The 23,811-nt window shown below is 47.6% G+C and overlaps 7 protein-coding genes across 7 annotated transcripts; 4 read left to right on the top strand and 3 right to left on the bottom strand.

The window, feature by feature from the left end:
* The first annotated feature begins 78 nt into the window (after nt 1–78).
* On the top strand, nt 79–2,168 carry EDB82DRAFT_495370 (general substrate transporter). The gene has a single exon (XM_025733382.2). It carries the CDS (start codon nt 496–498, stop codon nt 2,089–2,091), a length of 1,596 nt encoding a protein of 531 aa, XP_025584293.1. The 5' UTR covers nt 79–495; the 3' UTR covers nt 2,092–2,168.
* On the bottom strand, nt 2,160–4,250 carry EDB82DRAFT_535273 (uncharacterized protein). Its single transcript, XM_025733381.2, has 6 exons — nt 4,046–4,250; nt 3,600–3,864; nt 3,433–3,547; nt 3,309–3,381; nt 3,162–3,257; nt 2,160–3,108 (listed from the first exon to the last, which is right to left on the bottom strand). The coding sequence occupies exons 1-6, from the start codon at nt 4,124–4,126 to the stop codon at nt 2,212–2,214; spliced, it is 1,527 nt and encodes a 508-aa protein (XP_025584292.1). The 5' UTR covers nt 4,127–4,250; the 3' UTR covers nt 2,160–2,211.
* A 2,099-nt stretch (nt 4,251–6,349) lies between these two features.
* Nucleotides 6,350–8,089, top strand: EDB82DRAFT_131415 (uncharacterized protein). Its single transcript, XM_025733380.2, has 6 exons — nt 6,350–6,599; nt 6,728–6,747; nt 6,862–6,895; nt 6,947–7,020; nt 7,091–7,563; nt 7,616–8,089. Exons 1-6 carry the CDS (start codon nt 6,404–6,406, stop codon nt 8,028–8,030), a joined length of 1,212 nt encoding a protein of 403 aa, XP_025584291.1. The 5' UTR covers nt 6,350–6,403; the 3' UTR covers nt 8,031–8,089.
* Nucleotides 8,090–9,343: 1,254 nt separating this feature from the next.
* On the bottom strand, nt 9,344–11,311 carry EDB82DRAFT_428549 (uncharacterized protein; the record flags this gene model as incomplete). The annotated part of the gene is made up of 5 exons (XM_025733379.1): nt 9,344–10,693; nt 10,746–10,814; nt 10,868–11,015; nt 11,089–11,208; nt 11,271–11,311. The coding sequence occupies 5 exons, from the start codon at nt 11,309–11,311 to the stop codon at nt 9,344–9,346; spliced, it is 1,728 nt and encodes a 575-aa protein (XP_025584290.1).
* A 1,704-nt stretch (nt 11,312–13,015) lies between these two features.
* On the top strand, nt 13,016–14,862 carry EDB82DRAFT_131336 (uncharacterized protein). The gene is made up of 6 exons (XM_025733378.2): nt 13,016–13,483; nt 13,544–13,743; nt 13,801–13,937; nt 13,987–14,041; nt 14,097–14,243; nt 14,294–14,862. Exons 1-6 carry the CDS (start codon nt 13,328–13,330, stop codon nt 14,727–14,729), a joined length of 1,131 nt encoding a protein of 376 aa, XP_025584289.1. The 5' UTR covers nt 13,016–13,327; the 3' UTR covers nt 14,730–14,862.
* A 1,952-nt stretch (nt 14,863–16,814) lies between these two features.
* Nucleotides 16,815–20,262, bottom strand: EDB82DRAFT_495345 (P-loop containing nucleoside triphosphate hydrolase protein). Its single transcript, XM_025733374.2, has one exon. It carries the CDS (start codon nt 19,975–19,977, stop codon nt 17,026–17,028), a length of 2,952 nt encoding a protein of 983 aa, XP_025584288.2. The 5' UTR covers nt 19,978–20,262; the 3' UTR covers nt 16,815–17,025.
* Nucleotides 20,263–21,883: 1,621 nt separating this feature from the next.
* On the top strand, nt 21,884–23,476 carry EDB82DRAFT_426704 (uncharacterized protein; the record flags this gene model as incomplete). The annotated part of the gene is made up of 2 exons (XM_065607653.1): nt 21,884–23,144; nt 23,190–23,476. 2 exons carry the CDS (start codon nt 21,884–21,886, stop codon nt 23,474–23,476), a joined length of 1,548 nt encoding a protein of 515 aa, XP_065464542.1.
* Between the last annotated feature and the right edge of the window lie 335 nt (nt 23,477–23,811).

Below are 23,811 nucleotides of genomic sequence, written 5' to 3'. Positions count from 1 at the left end.
TAACGTCATGCTCCCTGGAAGCTCACTGGCGAAACGCCCCGCCTACCCCGTGGGGTTGGCTGCAGCTAACCGCAGCTGGGGATGGCTTCAAACGTTGATCATCTGGGGAAGAAATAGTTCATGCTCTACTGAGAGATTTCCGGAGTGTACGTGCTTAGCCAATGGTCTAGACTGTATTTCTATCCAATCATTGCATGCGTCGTTTTCCCCGGAGGCAACTGATAGTCAGTATATGCCAACTAATTCCACGTTTTTCTTTCTGAGAAAGGCAATTCTTTCTTTTCGTCAATTCAAGATAATCAGGTTTCGGTGTAGCATCATATACTGTACCAAGTTCACTATCTTGGTTCATGTAGTGTGCTTCACGTTGGACATCAGATATATAAAGAGACGTTGTCGACATCAAACATTCCAGTTCATCTCATTCAGATCAGCATCACCCTTCTTACTTATACAATCGCATCAACTCGTTCTTCACCATTCAAACTCTTCATCATGTCCACCAAGGAAGACTCAAAAGGTCATCTTGAGCATCTCGAACACAGCAACTCTCCAGACTCCATCCAAGAGGTCAACATCGATGACCTCGATTCTATCGAGCAGACAAAGACGGGCAAGTTCTCCTGGCTCGTCTCCATCACAGCTGCCATTGGTGGCATGCTCTTTGGTTACGATACCGGCATCATCTCCGCCGTCCTCGTCTACATCCACCAAGATCTCGGCAAGACTCTTACATCACAAGAGAAAGAACTCGTCACTTCCGTTACTTCTGGTGGTGCTTTCATCGGAGCCATCTTTGCTGGAGCCACAGCTGATCGATATGGACGAAAAGTGGCCATCTATGTTGGCTGTCTCCTATTCACTATCGGTGCCATCATCCAAGCTGCTTCTTTTACAGTCGCTCAAATGACCGTTGGCCGTGTTGTTGTTGGATTCGGAGTAGGCTCTGCTGCCATGATTGTGCCATTGTACATCGCCGAGTGTTCTCCCTCAAAGTACAGAGGACGCATGATTGGTCTTGACAATATGAGCATTACCGGTGGTCAGCTTCTCTCATACGGCGTTGGAGCTGCTTTTGCTCATGTTAATGGCGGATGGCGATATATGGTGGGAGGAGGTGCACTACCGGCCATCATCCTAGCTTGTCTTCTACCCTTCTGTCCTGAATCGCCTCGTCAACTGATATCCCATGGTAAGGCAGAGGAGGCCGCGGCAGTCATCCGTCGGATTTTTCCCAATGGCACTGAGCAGCAAGTCCAGGACAAGATCCGGCACTTGACTCACCACGTCAACGAGGCCAAGGCTCTCAATGCTGGAAAATCTGGTTGGTGGGTGTTTAAGCAGCTCTATGTTATCCCTGCCAACTTCCGCGCTCTTGTCTCTGCTTGTGGACTCATGGCCATCTCTCAACTCAGCGGTTTCAACTCTCTCATGTATTACTCGCCTCTTCTCTTCTCACTTGTTGGCTTTTCCAACCCCGTCGCTGTGGGTACTATTATTGCTGGAACCAACTTCATCTTCACCTGGGTTAACCTCATGCTCGTCGATCGTGCAGGTCGACGAAGAATCCTTCTGTGCACAGTTCCCTTTATGGGATTTTTCCTCATCATTGCTGCTGTCTGCTTCAAGTTCATCCCTATCAATCACGATTTGTCCCTTGCATCCGATGCCAAGGTTGGATGGGCCGCTATTGTCGTTCTCATCTCCATGGTCTTCTTTGTGGGATTTTATTCTTCAGGTATCGGCAACACCGCCTGGCTTTCAAGCGAGTTCTTCCCAATGGAAGTTCGCGCTATGGGAACCATGATGCTCACCATGACCTGCTGGGGCTCCAACATCATCGTTGCCTCTACTTTCCTCACTCAGATGGAGAATACTACCCCTTCAGGCGCCTTTGGATTCTACGCTGCCATATGCATTCTCGGTTGGGCCTGCATCTACTTCTGCTACCCTGAGGTAAAGGGAATGACATTGGAAGATATCAGGGACATCTTCCAACACGGTTTTGGTGTTCAGCGAGCACGAGAGGTTCAGAAGGAGATGAAGATGGCCAACAAGGCAATCACTTCTGAAGTTCTTACCAGGGCTTAGTTGGGGGTCTTTACTTTCCACCTTTGTATCAAATCAAGAAGCATTGTATTTCTTTCATTAAATAATCTATTCTATTCAAATTCATATGCTTGTATTAAGTGAAACGTAATGTCATATCGCTTAAAAGGGAATCTTGACGCCAGAAGCTCGCAGCTTTTGGAAGACTCCCTCAGGGTCGTACTTCTTGCTAGCAGCACGAAGCTTGGCAAGAGCCGCCTCACCAACAGTGGCCAAAGGATCCTGGCTGAGGTGAGCGTAGTTGATAAACTTCCACTCCCAAAAAGCGTCCATCTCCTTTGCTTTCGTCTCGATATCTTCAATGTACGCTTGGAGCAAAGGCATGGCGTTCTCTTCGGTCTTGTCACCCTTGGCAGCCCAGGTAAGGAGGAACATGATACCATCTCCGTCAGCAGTGTAGAAATCTAGACCCATGACGTTACCGCCGTTGACTACACCCTTGTCGGCGATGGCCTTGGTGATGGGTTGGAACATGCAAAGCGTGTTAAGCCCGGACTCGCTGCTGGGCATGAGAGCTTCGAGGTCCTGGTTGAGTTTGTTGTACTTGTCGACGACATAGAGGAGTAGCTCAGCGTTGGGCTTGAAGGAGCTGGTGAACCAGATGTTTCTAAAGTGAGGAGGCTGACCTGATCCAAGTTCCTTGGTGACTACGCTCAGCCTCTCGGAAACAGTGGTATCAGCCTGGATATCAGGGACAGCGTAGTAGGCGTCAAAGGCAGGAGGCTTGACCAGACCCTTGGTGTTCTCAATAGCGGCATTGAGGATGGTACCGCCGGCGATGGCAGGGAGATAGGCCCAGTAGACGATACTGCTCGAGTTCTCATCCTTGGGAACATTGGCGGTAAAGTCAATAAGGGCGTCGATCACAGCAGGGCCTGACTCAGGCTTGTACAAAAGGTTGCCACCCCAGATGACGGGGTTTGAGCGCTCGGCAAATTCGATGGGATACAGGTCGATACGAGTAATAAGGCCAAAGTTGCCTGAGCCGCCCTTCATTGCCTTTGGAGAGTTAGTAAGTGATATAGGTTAAGAAGAGTTGGGAGTTAACATACTTGCCAAAGATCGGCATTCTCGTTGACGTTGGCCTCGACAATTTCGCCATTGGCAAGAACTACTTGCCAACCAGCTACTGTATCACAAGCCATTCCCTATAGTATGTTAGCTTGAGTGAAGTGAGTTTGAACACATCGATGACTTACATGAGATGCAGAGTAGAATGAGTTTCCTCCACCAGTGACGAAGCCACCAACACCAACTGTTCCAGCACGGCCACTGTCATAAACAAGTCAGCAGAGCATACGAGAGTAGAGTTATACAACGTACCCAGCAACAGCGAGACCATAAGGGATAAGAGTATCGTAGACATCTTGCCAGTGACCACCAGGTCCAACAGATACAATGTTCTTCTCCTCATCATATGTCGTACCATTGATGTAACCTTGGCTCAATTAGCATGTGTCAAAGCCTAAGTAATGTTGTTCTCGACTTACCAAAGTCAACGGTGATGCCCTCATCAACCGAGTTGGACAGTGCAAAGTTACCGTGGCCACCACCTCGGATACCAAACTGGCACTGGTTCTTTGTAATGACCTTCATAATCTTGGAGACATCTTCGGCAGTTTCAGGCAAGACCATGCAATCAGGCTCCAAGGCGGCACTGACGGACCAGTAAGAATCTATGCGGTTGCTCCAGAGAGTCTGGCCTTTGGTGACGACCTTGTCTCCCAGACCAGCTTCTTCTAACAAGGCAGCGCACTTGGACTTGGTGTTAGTCATAACGTCTAATGAGTATGGGGTTACTGGTGATAGTGGCGCAGATGCAGAGTGACGGGTTAACGCAAGAGATGTGGGAAGAGTGTAAATAGTCAATGTCAAATGTACGCCAAAGCGTCTTGATCGACGATTTGTGTTTCATTCGGGAAGCCACAAAACTTACGCATTGTTCGGGACTTGACTGGAGCATCTTGACACCAGCGCCGGCGTTCAAGGCTCGGGTAGCGAGATGTTGAAGTTTCATTATTGCAACGTTGTGATATGCAGATCCCGGAGCGACAGTACTTAGTTGAATGAATGGAAGGATACCCTCGATGTTAGTATCAAAGGGATATGATTAAAGAGAGACGAGTAAAGGGCAAGGATCTACAGGATATGGAGAGAGGAAGATGGTCTCTTATTTAACAGATCACTACTCAACCGGACTACGGATATCGTCGATCTTTTGCAATACAGCCGACCAGGAGGTAAAAGGACAGCTAGAGAAAGAGACAACGAAGCTATTCCTAATCCTGACTGAGTTACCTGCAAATGGAAGCATTGAAGACTCAGCCCATTACCACCGGAAACTCCGTGTATAGCACATTAACGTCGGAGAACGAGGACAGAATAGGAAGTAGTCTAAATGCCATAGGCTTATTTTAAGTATACACGGATACTGGTAGTCCAGGTATCCGTTGGGTGGTAGATGGGTTGAAACGAAAAATGGCTTGCAGCTTCTTCTCTGGGAGTACCGCATAGAGACCAAGACTTGCCAAGTGTTGTTTCGGTTGTCTTTGTGCATTGTCGTGTTGCGGTAGTGCAACCAGAGCATGCCCAAGGACCCTTGTACCTGAGCATGCGCCGCATCTGTGGAGTATATAACTTGGGGGTTTTATAGCTTATATTACAGGGATGCGAGGGCCGTTGATAGGGATCTATAGCTGGATATACGAGTGTAGTGCATAATGTGAGCAGTTTCTCGATGGAACGTCATTTCTTTGAAGAGCACTGCAACTCTTATTGTAACTCTTTTGTGTAGCCAATGAACCCTTCAGTTCCATCAGTCATGCATCAGTTGTTGTTCTCGCTCGCCGTCTTGGTTTGATACGAGGGCTAAGGGTAATGATGGCCCACATAGTGTTGATCAACCACTATACATCCTTACTAGTAATCATTGAAAGATCTTCGTCAATGACTCCGCGTTATTGCCATTCGTTCCGTAGAAATATCCTTTAATTCCGCAGGTCTGACAGACGCTTTGACAAAACAAGACGAAATTGCTTAATTACTGGGTCTCTCCAAGATAGACGAGGCGGGCAGCAGAATGAGGGGAGGCTACAGAGACAGGTAGAACCATGTAAGAAGATTGATCAGTCAGTCATTGACGCAGGAACAGACAAAATAGAATAGCAACATGGCTTCTAGGAGCTTTCCCTGTTGCAGGCATGACTCTGATGGTACACAAGACACTGATGGGCAGGGTAGGGTTACCCTTGGTTATATCATACAGCTCGCCTGACCTGAACTTTACGGGCAATAAGGAATCCTGTGACAGTGTAAAAGTGATGTGCTCATCAGGAACCACCCAGAGAACAAAGTGTCTGGCTTGGGTGAGTATAGCTCTTGGACCAAGACTCAACTGACAGATCAAACATTGATCCCTGCATCTCTCCTGCATCAGTAACTGGCATACATGAACGCATACATGAACTCTTTCTTAATCGAATCAAGATAAGAAGCAACCACCAGCTTCACTGATACAGGTACTCTGCACTGCACGAGCTTGCCCCTTCTGCATCGCATAAACGGCTTTCCCGTAGGAGTACCATTCCCGGTTCTTAATAAAGGACATATAAACCCTTTCAGCTCTCGTACCGAATCCTCCGACACAATAAGCTAAACATCGGTTCCTAGCCGAACGAGCTCTCTTGGCACTTCGATTAATCTCGAAGATCCTTTTGGTCTCCGAAATTCTCCTAGTTCGCTCTGTGGTCCGTATTCCTACCGTTTCAAGACTTAGTTTCTAAACCTGTTCACAGCTGGTGGCTAGAGGGTAAAGATATGAGAGTTCCCTGATGAACTATCCTGTCACTCTTACTCGTGTTGTGGCTCGGACTCATAGGATTCTATACCACCTGCCCGGATCGGCAGTCCATCTCCAGGGCTTGACCTTATTCAAAGGCCAAGCCCAAAAGTGCGGAATGGCGTCTTCTTTGGGGCTATTGGAGCGTTTGTTTTAAGGAAACTCCCCTGTTTGTACCAATTCGCCAAACGAAAATCTTTGTAAGAAACTTGTTTAGCCTATTGGAAGTAGTAGTAGAAGTAATGTATCGTATCGTAGATGCCAGAAAACATGCCAGTATATAGTCAGCCCCTGCATATCTCTTGTTGAAGGACTGTTTCGAGCCGCATTCTCTTCGGGTTACATTTGAAGGAGCCTCCATCCCCTCTCTTTCTCCTCTTCGTCTTTCTCTGTCTCCTCGATAACTCAACCAAACTCAACAACACACTCCTTTGACAGCAACGAAACCCCGAGACGATGACGACGATAGATGGAGTAATGGTGCTCTTCCCACCGCCAGAGGGCTATGTGGTGAACTTTGACAACCCAGCAAGACAAGGTGTTCCAGATGCGTATCTCGTAGCTGGGTTCGGGTTGGCCATCAGTTTCCTCTTCTTCATGCAGAGGATGTATGTCAAGATATTTCTCACAGGAGGATTGCAGTTCGACGATTGTGAGTCTTTTCTTTTTTCTTGCTCTGTTGGTCCACGGGTGAAACAGACGATCTTTGCAAGGGTTGCTCGGATGTTGTTGACGTGATCGATCGACCTTGACGAGATAGAATGCTGACAATTCGCATAGGGTTACTCATATTCTCATACGTACGTGCATTCAATTACGGTCACTAGATCGCTATCTAAGCAGTACCAATGGCTCGCACCATTTGCTTAGATGACCTGACTACACTAGATAGATACTAATCACTACACTTGCAGGCACTCGCTGTCGCGACAGTAGCTTTATGTCTCGGTAAGTCTTATTGAGTACCCTTTCAGATCTTTTATACTGATCATTTATTAGACATGTTTGCTTCAGGGGCTGGAGGTGTTCATGCTTGGGAAATACCGATTACAACATTCAATAGATATCTCAGGGTCAGAACTCACCGAACTCTCGACTTGAATACTCATCTAGAGGAGAAAGTACTAACATACTATTGAATAGGACGTCTACGTAGCTGCCATTATATATGTCGTCTGCGGATCCCTCGCCAAAATTGCTCTCCTAATTTTCTACCTCCGCCTGTCTCCTCAGAGATGGTTCAAGATTGCCGTTTACTCCTCTATGTTCTTCATCGGCGGATATACCGTTGGTCTGTTCTTCGCCGTCATGTTTGCTTGCCATCCTATCAACAAAAACTGGGATATCACTGTTACAGGAGGTAGTTGCGTCAACCAGCCAGTATTGTACTTTGCTACGGCAGCCGTCAATATCGCAAGCGACGTTATCCTTTTTGTTCTCCCGCTCCCCATGGTATTTAAGCTTCAGCTACCTTTCAAGCAAAAGATTGGCCTGATGGGGATCTTTACGATTGGTTCTTTGACTGTTATCACATCCATCGTGAGGATATCGCTTCTACCAGGAATGTTAAAGAGTATGGACTTGTCTTGGGAAATTGCATATCCGAGTATATGGATGTAAGTACTCCCCGTTCATCCCAGATTTATGATCTAATCAAGTGACTTATAGTATCGTCGAGTCAAATCTCATTATCATGTGCGCTACGATGCCGACACTCCGCAAGTTCTTCAAGCACGTCGCACCCAAGCTCATCGGCGAGTCTCGCTATGGCAGCAAAACAGGTCGATCTTCGAAATACGGCAAATCTGACACTGCAGGCTCCAAGCTTGCCCCTTCGTCCCAAGGCCGACGTAAACGAACAAACTATTCGCAATTCGATGAAGGACGTGATTCACCTGCTGAAGACTTTATTATGGGACCCGTGAAGGGCGTGGGACATGAGACGAGAACAAGTGTAGGGAACGCGGATGATACACAAACTGCTGGATGGATGGACTCGGATTCAGAAAAGGGCATCGTTGGCGGAACGATCAAACCAGCCATCTTACAGACGAAAACTGTGACGGTGCAGTATGAGAGTTGATTACGATATGACACGAAATGTTGGAAGTTTGGAGGAATGGTAATGGAGGAGGTTTGGACAACAGTCTTTGGAATTCAAGATACCACTGAGCAATAACTTATTTCTTTTGTACTATACGGTCTGTGAGCATTATATACCAATACCGGAATGCGGGATGGACTCTCTTCAAAGACTCTGACAACATATTGTGCTGCAATCTTGAGCTATTTTCTGTTAGGCAACTAGGTTCGGTTCAGGCTTTTTTACTGGGCTTTTTTTTTTTTGCCTTGACCTAATCACAAGTGATCTGATAATTAGAAACTTTTGCTAGTGGCTTTTGTCAGTTTTGACAGCTAACGCAGAGCTATTTAAGGAGGCTTCCACTAAGCGCTGGTCCCTTGGACTACCATGAACCACAGACATTTTAACCACATTATGGATACAGAAAGCTTGTGTTTATGTGTCCCTAGTAGATTGATTAAGTGTTGAGTTATCCCCAATGATGAGGTGTCAAAAGAAAGCCCAACCAAGTCTGTCTTGTAGATGTCAATCTCGTTTCAATGGATCAGCGCTCATGTCAAAGCACCGGCTCAACTTACCGTCATGGCAGGGCTCAAGAGCAAGGACAAGGACAAGGACAGAAGATCTGATCAACATGTTCTCACATAATTTCATCAATTGAGTTTGAGCTTGATCGATCAAAACCTGGGCCTTGGGTCTAACTTGAACCCCAACTATTACAGTATCCTGGCCTAGGTCTGGACAGCCCCAATTGGCGATCACCAGGACAACCTAGTCCAGTTAAAGACCTTCCTTTTTTGAAGGAACAGTCTCCTGAAAGATCGACAAGCCGTAGAGGCGGTTCTTCCTTTCCGCTGTTTAGCAAGCCTGTCAAAAGTCTGCAACGTTTCTGCAGGAACTTTTTTGTGGCGGTCTCAGAAAGATCGTAATTTCTTCTAGACTGGGGTAGGAGAATAAGACAAGCCAATTCAGGACACGTACAGAAACGGATCTGCATATAGACCTTGACCTTGACATTGGACCAGGGTATGAGCTTCACCCGAGGGACAGGATTCACATGCTTGTTGAAATGAGTTTGACACTCAAACCGACGATTCCGAGACAAGATGCAGGGGAAGAATGAAGGAAAACGTCTGCAGTGTCTCACTGTCAAATCCGGGTTACCGGAAAGCTGGTACTTTGACATCCTATCGGAAAAATGATTGATAGAACCGTCTCAACCAATAGGCACAACAAGTATTAAAAGCAACTCATTAATTATCATTTAACTACTTTGGGGTATGTATCTCCATCTGCATCGACTCAACGCTAATCTAAGCCCACGCCTCCTTAATCATATCAGCTGCCTTCTCACCAATTCCATAAGCAGGCATCTGGGTGTGTCCGTTGTTCACAGTAGGCATGATGGAGCAATCAGCAACTCTCAGCCCCTTGACGCCGTGAACCTGCAGCTTCTCGTCAACGACAGCCTTAGGGTTGTCCTTCTTTCCAGCGGCGCAAGTTCCGCTGGCGTGGTAGCACGTCGTGGCGTTATCCTTGACGTACTCCTTCCAGTCATCGCGCGTCTTGTGCTTATGGTGCACCAAGTCAGAAGGCCATGAGCCCTTGACAATGTCCTTTGTGCCAGCACCCTCGACGATGATCTCATTGCCGAACGCGCACGCCTCGGCGAGGACTTCGAGGTCCAGAGGGTCTGAGAGGTAGTTGCAATCCACTACCGGGACGGCTGTGGCTTCGGCGTTGCGTAAAGTGACGGTGCCGCGAGACTTGGGGGCGAAGAGCTCAGCAATCATGCTGAATGCGTGGTTACCGTTGACAGGGAACTGGTCGAACTGCTTAGGGCCACCGTAGCATTCGGTAGTGAAGAATTCGATCTGGGGCTGCTTGGGAGTCAGGCCCATAGGATCACGACCTTCTTTTCGGGGAGCAGAGTTCCAGATCTCAGAGTCCTTAAGACGCTCGTCAATTCGGGCATAAGCAAAGATTCCAAAGGGGAAGGCAGTCATGGGACCCTTCTTCTCCTCCTTCCACTGGGTGAGGGCCTTTGACAAGGCGTCGCCGTGGTAAACGAGAGAATCGGTTGTGATGCCCTCCTTGTCTGTCTCGTAGAACATGAAGACGATCAAGTGATCCTGGAGGTTCTTTCCGACACCTGGGAGGTCAACAAGGGTAGTAATACCATGCTTCTCGAGCTCATCCTTGGCGCCAATGCCTGATCGGTTGAGGATGTTGGGCGAACAGTAAGCTCCTCCACTAACAATAATCTCCTTGGAAGCCTTGAGCTCGACAAAAGTACCATCAGGCTTGACAGCTCGAACACCAGTAGCCTTGAGCTCACCTTGAGCGTCCTTCTCGATAAGCACCTTCTCAACGTGAGTCTCAACCATGAGGTGGAGGTTGTCTCTGGGCTTTTGCTTGGTGATAAAGTCTGCACTTGTAGTACGGAGACCTTGGTGGACTGTTCTCACTGAGTGGCCGCATCCGTGGTTGTTCTCGCCAGTGGCGAACATGTCGTGATCCAGGGGAAGACCCTTTGAGACCATGGACTCTGCGATCATGTTGGAGATGGGAGCCAAGTCATGGGGCTCAGTGTGGACGTGGCCCTCATATCCGTGAGATCCCTTGGTCTCTTTGAACCAGTCTTTTGTGTGAAAGTGCTCAGCCTATACGTCATGTTAGTATTCAAGAAAATATGCAAGTTCGTAAAGCACATACCTTGGCCATATACTTAAACATGTCATCGCCGCTCCAGCCGGGAAGGTTCCAGTCGTCATAATCTTGTTTCTATAAAATATTAGTCAAGAATGTAATGAGCGCCAACAGTATCGCAAACTTACCATTCCCTTGACCATCAAAGTACCGTTGCATCCTGAAGAACCGCCAAGGAACTTGCCTCGACTGAGCTTCACTTGACGGTTGTTGACACCAGGACCTTGTGTAGAGATGACATTCCAATCAGTCTCCTTGTCAAAGTTCTGAGACCATCTGTCAAAGAGTTGGTTATTTACATTCTCATACTGGGTCAAAGACAGCTGATCAGATGTGATCAGATACTTACCCTCCAACCATGTGGACATTCTCAAGATGCTCATTGTGTTGGCCAGCCTCGATGACGAGGACCTTGACATTAGGATCTTCAGCAAGACGTGCAGCAACAACACATCCGGATGTACCGCCACTGTGATGAAATGAGTCAGTAAACTGTTGGTTATGCACAGCAGTGATATGGGCAAAGCTTACCCGCAGACGATAAAGTCATATGTTGTTTCCGGAACAGCCATGTTGTCTTTTTTCGTGTATAGTACAGTTTGATAAGATATGAGGTTTTTTATATTACGAGGAAGAGGAGGTATATGGGAATAGGAAATAGACAAGTACAAGCCACGTTGGATGGCGTCTATGAATCTCTTATAATGGTGTAACTTGGGCCAGTTCCACCACAAACTAACTAGACTACCCCATCCAAAGGAACGAAAGTGGTGCCATTCAGTAGCCTTGTCCCTGTCCTGTCTTGCCTCTGTCTCGCCTTACTATTGGGAGGTTTCATGGGGTTGGTGGAAAGGAAAGGGATTCATTGCATGAGAGATCCATCATACCAAACCCAATAAAGACGTCGTTCCTGAGTGCTTCAACCCGGTCGGTTTCCCAATTCCTTGAAAGGGCTCTGAAAGAAGCCTCAGTTTATCGGAATCGGAATGCCAAGAACGGAATCGTCGTTAGCAGTGTGCCTGCTAAGTACTTAAGGAGCTGCTTTGTGTAGTACAGTAGTAAAAGGCAGATTTACCACTTGACTAAGCGTATTTAACCCCAGAAACCCTCAACGTTTCTACCAAGTTGACCAATCGGGGATGGCCCCTGGGTATAGTCGTTCTGATGATCAACAACGTTGCATTGCGGGCCAAAAGAAGCATAAAACCATTCAAGCTCTGCCCGGGCCTTTTAATCCCCTATTTTCACGCATAACCGAATGGCTTGGCTGCAGGGTATATGTGCTTTGAACTTCTTCACGATGCATGCATAGTACAATCTTCATGTACATCATGTCTTAGTTTCTGATAATGGAAGGACAGAAAGAATAACAAGAAACGCTGACATCGTTAGAGATACGTACACCATACTATACCAACATGGAACTTAGTCTTGAAGATCCTCGCGTTCTAATAGGTTTATCAAAGTTCAAAGGCTGAGTTTAGCTCCAATTTCTCCAGACCTAAGCTACTTCCACAACTAGCTAAAGGGACGCATCAGTGGATCAAACTACAGAAGCACGTCCTGAAATTATCCTGTAAGTGCGGATCCGGATACTTTCTTGGCATCAACCAACCATTCCTTCTCATCCTTGGCCTGCCTTATGTATGGGTCTGTACGGATACTAACCTGGAACACCTCCCCTAGTTCAGTTATCTCCGCAGACAGTGCTGATCTTTGGTCAGGGTATTGACTAAGTTGAATACATTGCCGTGACGGTTCAATTCGAGCAGCATAGCTCGAGAGGCATTATGTATGTATAAAGTACTATGATGCTTCTCCTCTTTTTCTTTTCTTTTTTACAAGGGACAAACCAACAGTGTGGATCTGCATATGCAATGCATGTATCAACCAGGTTTCTGACCAAAAGGAAGGATTTGGAAGCGAACAACTCCAACACAGCTGTGGAGTTGAGGGAGATATGATTCGATTTGTTCAGAGAGTATTGCCAAGGTTCAAGGATCAAGAGTCAGAAGAAACAAAGCCTGGAACGCAACAAGTGCCGTATATACATAGTACATGCGAGTAACAATTCCCGTATAGAAGCAGGAACGTGTATGTAATCCCCCCATCGATACCATATACACCAATCACGATCAACTGACTCATGCACTCGGGGATACCAAACCTCTCAGGGTCCACCAGACAAGGTATCTAGCGGCACGGCGGCAAAGGGGAAGATGAGGGGCGAGTTCGAGTTTACGCAAGCAAGGACTCACTCAGATGAGGTCAATCTACAGGGCAAGGCAGGGCGAGGCAAGACCACGAGATGGTCAATGCCGCCTTGAAACTCGGAGGAAAGGGGCCGTGGGAAAATCCTCCAGGATGTAAACCTATTGGCATCATCAAGATTCGCTAGCTAGCTAAACCAGGTACTATGTTAAGTAGTTCATAACATGGCTGTCCCTGCTATTCCCATAAACTGTCCAGCACTCTAATTCCCGAATCACATAAACGTGGCTTGCATCTACCGTATCACTTACATTGACAGAACTCAATCTCTTGTCTCATCTGCATCTGCATTTTCAACCTCGTCAGTCCTTACCAACATGCCCGCCTCTCCCTTTCAGACAGAAGCTTGGATAGAGTACGGCCTCGGTACTCTGATCCTTCTTCTTCGTTACTTTGCAAGATGGAAAACAGTTGGTTTCAAAGGATGGCAAGGAGATGACTACTTTGCTGTTGCTTCGTTATTCTTTTGGACAGTATGTTCTCCCTCATCTCTGTTACCTCCAATGTCAAACTCACACAACTAACCTCTGCAGGCCGAGTTGGTTATGCTGGAACTAATCGGTCAATCTGGAACCAACATCGACGTTACCGACGAGATGGGTGCCAACTTGACAGCCGCAGAAATTGCCAAGCGAGAATTCGGCTCAAAGTGTCTCCTTGCAGGATGGAACTTTTATGTTACTCTCATCTTTTGCTTAAAGGGAGTCATGCTTTGTCTATACAGTCGCATGACGTACGCATAATTCTTTCTCTTCTCCTCTGGGCATTTACTAACAGGAATTGTTCCTAGGTTTGGCCTTTGGCAGAGAAAGTTTGTCATCTGGACACAGATCGGTACCATCATCTCTTATCTCAGTGTCATTGCTGCGATTTGGGGCCATTGCACTCCTGTTCATAAGAACTGGCAGGTCTATCCCAACCCAGGTGGTAAGTTTGTCCCTGTCTGTTGGAATATTCGAGTCTTATAACGTAATAGATTCTTGCACACTCGCTGTTGCTAATTACCTTACCCTGGTCGTGTTCAATGTTGTGTAAGTTACCAACTGCTGCTCTGTCCTTGTCTCTTCTTTTGCTAACAAACATTAGAACCGATGTCTTTATCGTTTCTATCCCCGTTCCTCTATTGTGGGCAGTCAAGCTCAGCATCAAGCGAAAGTTGTTGATTGGAGTTCTCCTTTGTTCCGGTATCTTTATCATTGTCGCAACAATTCTTCGCTGCGTCTTCTCTCTGCGGTAAGCACTCTAATCCCCGATCCTCTTCCAATCTTTCTAACAACTGGTAGGGATATTCAGGGTATCAACACGTCGACCATCTGGGCCATCCGAGAGACCTTCGTCGCCATCATCGCTGTCAACGCCGCCGCAATCAAACCCCTCTTCTCCGCCTCCAAATGGCTCGTCTCTAGTAAGGGCAGTAGCCGCGACAAGGGAGGCAGCAGCTACGTCCACAAGCACGGCCACGCTCTGGCGACCATCGGAGGCTCTGGCATCTCAGGCGGCATCTCTTCGAACCGACCCAACAAATCAAAGTACATGACACAACTCGACGATAACTCGAGCGAGGAGCACATCGTCGGCAAGTCCGAGTTTATGGGTTACAGCAACAAGGGTGAAGTTCAAGCTGGAAGCACGATGAGCGGGCGCGGCGACACTCGGGACGGTATCATGGTCACTCGAACATACGAGGTATCACCTGCGAAGTCGACATTGGATGTTTAACATGGTCAGTTGGGTTATGGAGTTTTGGAAAATTGGATATACCAGGGGAAATAAAGAGTTAATGTAATACAAAATACTACTTCAGCATAGCAATTCATGCTGTATCAAATCAGAACACCATTGTTTTATTCATTATCCTGTTTATCTTCTCGTCTACTGATTTAACTAGTCCAATCTACGGCCAGTTATGCGGCCTGAAAAATAGTTGTTCAAATCGATCTTCGGAGTTTTCATAACGCCTGTATAAACCTGCACTGCCGCTGCAGTTGGTTCTGGATTAACTGGATCTCAGCGGGCTTGTCTCGGCAGTCATTAATTAGGTAGCAAGGCGTAACGCCCAGTCAAGTTAGTTGACAAGGCGTTACCCTAACCATAATCTAGTTCCAACAGTCGTCTAGTAGGATTTGACGTCGCGTTAGAGTCTCAGCTTCAACTAGCTACCGTACCGTCTAATTACCGTCTTCCCAGTTACATCAAACCCCTGCTTGAACTAAATTATTCTTCTTTTTACCGCGTCAAGCCCGCCGAGAGATCCTTTTCCCATGTAACATGATTCGGGAATAACTTGGCATCCTCCCTAGCTATGTACTATAGTACTCTCAAACCCCCTCTAGCGGGGACTTGACTTTTTCGCGTCACAGGGAAAAATACAAGGGTATGATGGACCTAGTCTGCAAGTCTAGCATGGTATAAAGTTCCTTTGACAGGGGCCCTTGTTCTACGTATCACATCAACTTCCTGACGTTTTGTGCACTGAGCACTTTGCTTTTTCTTGCTTCTTCCTTTTACCCGGAGGACTGGTTCTTGGTAGATTTCAGACACACATGCAGTATCTGATCGCTAGTAAAAAGAAAGAAAAAATGACAACACACCGAAAAAAAAAGTACCTATCGTTGAGAGATCGTCGTCAGCCCTTCTTTGGAGACTCCACGTGCTTCTTCATCGAGATTCAAGCCAAGACGATTCTCATTCCTTATTGAGAATCATGTTGTTTATCAAAAGTGTCTGTGTTTTCGCCTTCAGATATTGACATAGCTGATCCAAGGCTGGCTCGAGTCAGTTTGCGGAGTGGCATAGTCATGTGTATGTACACAAGCCAAGTCCAGGCTTGGCCACCGACAATTGTTCATTTACGAGTCGTAAAGAGAGGCTGTAGATCAAATCAAAAGCAATATGATTGAATCCCTTGTTCATTGATGTTCGTTGTCGTTGTTTGTGAAATCAGCCTCGAAGAAACCTAAAGATCCAATCATGCCCGCTGAACGGTTTGCATTCTTCAGCATTCGGCTAAGCGGCAAGAGCTAGTTATACCTGACGCTTTTGAACGTCTTTGATTGCCTCATCAACTCTCAAACTTGTCCCTAGCTACCTTCGGGTCACTGGAAGAGAGCGGCCAGTCTAGCAGAAAAGTTGGCCTCATAAGCCTTAGGGTACAAAAATAAGCAACCTAAGAATCTGGTCTAAATCGTATAAGCTAACCCGTTGATTTCGTCCCTTATGCTTCAAGGAATTCTTCTGATACCTTGAGGAGCGGAATAGTTATGTCACCCGGCCACTAGCACCGTACACTAGCCTCTTAAGAATAGACCTGGACGTTAAGAAGTTGACAAAAGGTTAAATTGAATATCGTATAATCCTGTAATCTCTATATCCATTCACATGTTGTCGTTGTAGCTCCAATGCTGAACCGGGTTCCTTTGTAAGAACTCCGTTCATTGATTGATACATGTGTGTGTAAATCCATAACTCCTTTAGTTCCTTCCATCCTTCTCTATGCCACTGAAAAAGCTTTGAATGGAAGGCCAGTAGGTGTAGTGCACATAAACATCAGTAGCGGCAACAACTGCGATGCCTGCCTTGGCGTACCGTTTTTTCTGAGGGGAGAGTCTGTTCCATTTGCTCATGAGGGAAGATGAAGTCCTGTTGCTTATAATAGTGTTTTGCTTAGGCGCGGTAGTTGAGATATACCTGCGAGCGCCCTGTAGAGCTGAGGTGGAGAAGCGGGTGATGATGGTGGACAACATGTTGGCGGGGTTGAAGTAAGTGAAGATTGTGGTTTGTTGAACTATTGAAATCGGTTTTTGTGGTAAGAGATGATTGTAGATTCAATTGATGATTGTTTTCTGGTGTTTGTGATTCTTCCAGTTCCAATCGAGTTACAAACAGTCTATATATGTATCTTGAGCAACATGACCCTTACAACTAATCCGTTATGCTTAACTGTTAAGCCTAACGATCCACAAACGCCTCGCTTTTAAACATAATCACCATTACTCCAACATTGCACATGACTTCATCAACCGCTCGGCCGTTGCGGTCGATTCATCGTCAGCGGTTTAAACGGCTTTCTCAATCGGTCCATCGTTGGTGCCGGCCCCAGCCCAACCGGTCGTCGTACACCACCATTCGGCCTGACCGACATAAACGTTGTCGCATGAAGAGTTGAAGCAGGCTTGTTAGGCATGACTTCTTGCTCGGCTTCTTCGGGCTCCCTTTTCGATGGAGGTCGTGGAGGTGAACTAGAGAAGCAGGAATAGGCTTTCTGGGGGCCGCCGACGTTAATCTTGGGCACATTAGGCTTCGCTAGAGGTCGTGCAGATGGTAATTTGTGTTCCGCCAATTCAGGATCAATCAATGGCTTTTTCGGTTCAGGTGGTGATGGTAACCTGCTGTTCTGTCGCGATAAAACAGATTGATACCGAGCCTGTGCAAGAGACCTACTCTGCGGTTGCGGTTGCGGTTCGGGCGGAGGTTTAGGGGCGTTTGGTCCTTGATTGAGCCATCCAAGCATACTTTTCTGACCAACGCCTCGTTTAGTTGATCCCTTCTTTGGTCCTGACTTCGAACTGGCTGGTTGTGGTGCAGCAGCTGCCGCAGCATCAAGCGCGACTCTGTGAGCCCCGGCGGTTGTGAAGCCTGGCAAAGCAGCGACTGTAAAATCAGATGACTGTTCCATCGTTGTAGCATACTCTCTCTGCCAGGGAAGCTCATCTGATTCATCATGGGAAGTGGTAGAGTTCGAGACACGCTGCCGCTTCGGTGCGCGAGAATACTGTCGACCGGATTCCTCATCGTACCTTTCGACATTCTTGGGGTCAATAGGATCGGTTGGGAACTTATCGTCTTCGACTGAGAACATAGGTGGGAGCTTTCCAAAAACTGTCTTTTCAGATGGAGCGTCTCGCCCAAGAATTTTGGCAACGCCTTCCACAACCGCTCGATCAAATGATGGGCCCTTTTTGGCAAACTCCTTGGACGCGAACGGTGCTACAAAAGGTGACAGCTCGACCTTGCTGCTCATTCCTTGGGAGCCGTAGAGTGGGCAGCTTAGATACAGCAATGCTTGCGCCCGTGTCATTGCTACGTACAAGAGGCGTCGCTCTTCGTCGGTGTCTTCGGATCTCGAGTGAGGTATTGATCCAGTATAAACTGATGGTACAAAGACAACTGGCCATTCTAACCCCTTCGCAGCGTGAATTGTCGAGATTGTGACCAGGGATTTCTGTTCTGTTGTGTTGCCCTTGTTCTGCGCATCCGACGCCAGCGACACGTTGGCCAGAAAACGGCCCAGCATATCGTCATCCTTTACCTGATCCAAATTGTCGATTTCCGGAAGTGCATCTTCATCTGGTGCGCCAAAGTCTTTCATGAAATCGCTGACCAAATTGATAAATTCCTGAACGTTGGCCCATCGTTGTTCGTGCTCTTCTGTGTATTCTTCCTCCAGGTACTTCTTAAAATCGAGGTGTGTTAATAATTGCTCTATCAAATTAACCAGCGTAACAGGGCTACTCTGGCTGATTTGGCTGGCTTCTTTTTGTAGACTCGTAATGGTACGGATGAGTTCTGTATTGATTTTTTGCTCCATTTTAGGTCTGATGTTGGCTTTGGCTTTCCGATTGCCTCTGCAGTGTTTCAAAATCAAGGTCCAGAGACTCATGTCGGACTGCTCTGCTTCTTCGATCAATGACTTGATCGTTGCCTCTCCAATACCTCGTCGGGGTACATTAATGATCCTGGCAAGCGCATCATTGTTGTCAGGCTGACTGACTACCCGGAGATAGTCGATTAACACTTTAATCTCCTTTCGTTCGTAGAATTTGTGTCCTCCAATCATTCGATATGCGACACCAGCTTTTCCAAGAGCTGATTCGATGTGACGGGAAAGGGCAGCAGATCTCAAGAGAATTGCGACATCTTCAAACTTGAGCATATCTCCAAACATCATGACCACTCGCTTGATCTCTGAAACAATCCATTCGCCTTCAGCAGACGAGCTTTTCAATGTTCTTAGTACCGGCTGTGCTCCCTTAGTGTGGACCGGCAGTAGAACTTTCTTGTAACGCTTTTTGTCTTGCTGAATGACAGTAAGCGATACATCGAGGATGGATTGTGACGATCGATAGTTTTCTTCCAGTGATATTTCGTCTGTATTGGGGTATTCTCGCAATAAGCGGAAGAGGTTCTTGACTTCGGCCGAGCGCCAGCCATAGATACTCTGATCGGGGTCGCCAACGATCGTTATTCGTTGTTGTGCTTGGGCGAAGAGTTTCATAAGTTCGTATTGAATGCCGTTGGTATCTTGATATTCGTCGATGAGGACAGTCTGGACGTTGGACACGCATGCCGGGTGGTCTCGAAGCAGTTCGACGCATTTGACCAGGAGATCGTCGTAGTCCAGTAGGTTCGATCTTTTGAGTTGGGCCTGGTATTCCTGGAAGCATGTCCTCAATGCTGGGTTCTCTTTTCTGCCCTTCTGTGTTGGAGGCGGCACCATGGCATTTGGACCTTTCGCCTTTTCTTTGCTGATCCATGATTTTGCGTGGTATGGTTCGATATTAAGTTCCAGCCTCTTGCAGATTCGCTGGATAATTGCCCTGGAGTCTCCATCGTCTGCGATGCCGAATTTGGAGTCCAATCCGATTCGGTTCCCGTATATTGATAGATATCTTCGAGCGATCGAGTGAAAAGTTCCAAGTACAATCTTCTTTTCGCATTCCTCGCCCAGTGTTTTCCCGATTCGCTCTTTCATCTCCCTGGCGGCCTTGACGGTAAAGGTTGCGACGATGACATCGGAAGGGCGGTAGCCAACGTTCTGGATAAGCCATACTACTCGCGATGTAAGAGTATGAGTTTTTCCACTTCCAGGGCCCGCGAGGATTGCAACGGTTGATGCGGTTGAAGTCACAGCGCGGCGTTGCGCATCATTCAGCGATTGGAGAATCGCATCTTGTGCTGTTGAGGACATGATGGGTACGTGGACGAATCCACGGGATATTTTTGTTCTATCAAAGAGAAAGGTATCATCGAAGTATGTAGGCCCATGCGAGATTGCTCGAATGGGGGTTTAAAGAATATCGGCTGCCACTCTATCGCTTTCGGTAGAGGGGCTTGCGCGTTGATGGAGTAGCCAACGGATCTCGCGACGCGACAAGGATTTTCGCGATGTCACGTGAGAATCCAACATGGCAAATGTCGTAGGGTAGGCCTTGGAGTATTTCCATCTATACTGCCTTGACAATCAATGTTTACGCTGTAATTGTTTACGAATCAATCCAATTCTGTGACATGGGAAGGCCAGTGATGATATCCAGTCAAGCTAGGATAAGTAATAGTTGTGATCATATTGTTGAGACATGTATAAACTGCTCGCTTTGACAAATATTGTTTGTGATGTGCTGCGCTGACCACATTTTGTTTCTTCAGATCACATCACAAAAACGCTAATACTGTACATCATTCATCACTATCACCATCATGCTATCACGCATTAGTCACCGCTAGTCAAGTCCAAAAGTTCGTTGCGACTGTGATATCCCACTACAGCAAGTGATTGATCATTAAGACTGAGACACAACCAAGAGAGCTTCTCACAATTGTTTCAATGGGTCAATAATGTAGATCTTCTCTCTATTAATATCGGCATTTTTCTAACCTCTAGAGTATTACTACGCAAATCATACACGGGACTTTTTGATAACCTTTTTGAAGGTGGTTTTCATTGTGGATATCATCAACTCGTTCCTCACTTACACGCCGGTTAAGAAAAATAAATAGATACTCACCGCATCAACATATTTTCGTTGTATCACCACCGAACATGGTTCTGAAATTGGAATCGTCATGTCTCCAGCAAGCAACCGCCAACCATATCACCAAAGTAACCAACTCAGGATAGTATGAAGCTGCAGTCGTGCGATAGTAGTGCAACTTTATATAATAAACGCCGTGACGAGCCTTCTATTCGAGGAGACCAACAGCGCCATTGATCTAGCGATGCCGAATAACCTGATGTCACACAAAGAATAACACCTCATTGAAGACTTGGGTACATCACATGATGAATAGTCGAGTGGGAATATCCCACATGGTCCAGGGCCCGACAGGATGGAAGATGCAGGCAACACACACAATTGGGCCTCAAAGTGACCCTAACAGATTCGTATCTGCCGTTAGCTGAGTGATAGATCAGCGATTCTTACTTGTTACTGGTCAGGACCAACGTTGAAATTCAGGAACGTCAAGTTTAGTAGACAACCCCTCTTGGTGGTGATAGCATGGGATCGCCCCCGCCCCACTCGGAACCCTTTAATGCCAGAAAAGACAACCACAGAGAACTCTTTAAAGTAAAGCGAGAAAAACACTGCAGTATTCAATCCCGGTATATTGGATCACAGAACCAACCAGAGATTGTTGCTTGTGGGTATCGGTGGTTGGTGGATGGCAGCTCAACACCAATCATCCACTAGCACACTATATCGCCCAGCGGTTAACCGTCCAATCACATCTTGTAGATGGCCTCGTCACACTTCGACCCTCACATATCGCCTGCAACCACTGTTGCCCATCACCAAGGGTATCGAGCTATTCTCGGGCGCCTGCTCATTCATGCGTCTGCGATTCGACCGCTCCTAGACCACTGGATTGCTCTCTCCAGCGACTCAGCGTCCAGCCCTGGATAGTCCAGCGGCTAACGCATGGTGATGGACGATCATGACCCAGCCCGCTATATACCTCGTTGAGACCGCAAGTTCCCTCTTCCGTGCATGATGTTCTTCTAGTGTTTCGTCTCGTCGTGTTCAGGAGGTCACATCGCACAATTTGGGCTCCTCCCATAAAGAATAAGTGTCTCGCCTTGGACCTCGTTTCTCATGATGCTTCAAGACGGTGCTCGCTTGTTACTTCTGTCTGGCCTGCTACTACTACTACTACAACACCTGCCACTCCTTGCATCTGCTCAACCTGGACCTCTTCTATCCTCGGTGCTCGAAGCTCGGGACACAGACAAGCCTATACCAGGAGGACCTGTAGACACGACATATCTACCCGCTCAGATCGGTGGTATAATTGGAGCATACGCTGTCTCATTGGTGCTGGTCGCCATAACATTGCTTGCTCTATCCAAGAAGCGTCGCGAACATATAGCAGCTGGCCTCGACGAAGCCGAGTTTGTTGTGCGCAAAGACATTGTCAGCCCCGACTTTCCCCAGGAAATACCCACGTCTCTGAATATCATCACCGATACCTCATTCGTCAAGCCAGGCTTTCCGGATTTGCAAGAAGGCGGCGTTAGCCCGTGGATTCACCCATCACCAAACTCGAGCATCGGAGCACCAGGAACAAACCCTTTCGTGGATCCTCGCGTTGTCGCAGTAGACAGAGTCATGGCTCAATCACAGCTTGAAGATATGTACAAGCATGTACTGGAGCATGAGGATGCAAAGAAGCGAGGACTTGTCTACGAAGTTCCTCTTCCTCCTAACGCTGCTCACCATCAACCACGCCCTTCAGCCTCTGGATCAGCCTTGTCCTCGAAGTCCTCGGTGTCGTCGCCGTCAAAGAAGGAGAAGACCAAGCCAGCAACGCTCAACCTTTCGGCCTCTCGCGAAGAAAAGACCCAGTCAAGGACCTCTTCGTTCCTCTCGGCTCTCCGATCTCCTAAGAAGAAGGCGATGAAGGGCATGAGCATCTCATCACCTCTCATGACTCCTCAGACTGGTGAATTCCCCCGCCAAGAATACCAAGAGATGAACGCAATTCCTCCCCGACAATATGCCCCAGCTGCTCCGCCTCCGGTCCCCACCAACCAAGTCCCATACGGATCCCCGACTGTCCCGGCCAAGACCCACGCGCCGCTCCCGACGCCGGACATCTCGCCCGAGAGTGTTCTGAGTATCGATGAGCGCATCGGAAACCAGTTGCCCCCTCCTGGTCACCACCGACAGGTATCGTATGCGCCTTCGGAGCGTGACCCTGAGTCGGCCACTTCAGAGCACTCACAGGTGCCGCTGGTCGGTCTGCCATCGTCCCCCAAGCCAGGTGCACGATTCCCATCTCTCCCATCTCTCCCCGCGTCCCCCAAGCCTGGTCAGACCTTCCAGCGCGCCAACGCACCCACAGCTGTCCGCACAGGTGGTTCTCTACCCTTGCGTGCCTACGAGCCCACAGCTGTCCGCACAGGTGGTTCTCTGCCTTTGCGTGCCTACGAGCCGGCGCTGGCGTCTCCCAACACCATTGCCCAGACTACCAAGCAGACCGTGTTTGAGAGGAAGGGTCCGCTATCACCCAGCGGAGCAATGACTCCTCACACAGCTGGTGCAGTGCCATACTCCCCCTACCAGCCCTTCACGCCATGCATGCCAGTGACACCGTCACTCATCACCAAGGAGGACCGAAAGAGGATGAGACGTATGGTGCCCAAGACACCAACGCTGGAGATGGTACAGAGCTCTGATGATGTATGGTAAACGAAACTGACGGGTCGGTATCGGTTGGAGTTTTTGTGGGATGATTTGTGGGGTATTGCATTGCATTGTTTTCCTGAGATATCACGGTTTATGAAGAGATTGGATGGATCCTCCTGGCTCAATGCCTCATGTCTAGTTTAGAGCTGGCCCACGGGGGCTCGCGGGGACTTATTATCAACGGCCGCAAGGACCAAGCAACTTTATTTGCTAAAGACCTTTTTTTTTTGTATATCAAATTATTTCTTCAAAATACGAATTTGGCTTAGATTGAATCGAGTTCAGATACATGCTACATTAGATGTTTCCAGGATGTTTGGTTTTACAACGCCTTATCG

The sequence above is a fragment of the Fusarium venenatum genome, assembly GCF_020744135.1.
Source record: "Fusarium venenatum strain MPI-CAGE-CH-0201 chromosome Unknown EDB82scaffold_2, whole genome shotgun sequence".
Taxonomy (NCBI): Eukaryota; Fungi; Ascomycota; class Sordariomycetes; order Hypocreales; family Nectriaceae; genus Fusarium; species Fusarium venenatum.
The sequence above is the reverse complement of the archived record's forward strand: the minus strand, read 5'-3'. Positions and strand labels throughout refer to the sequence as shown.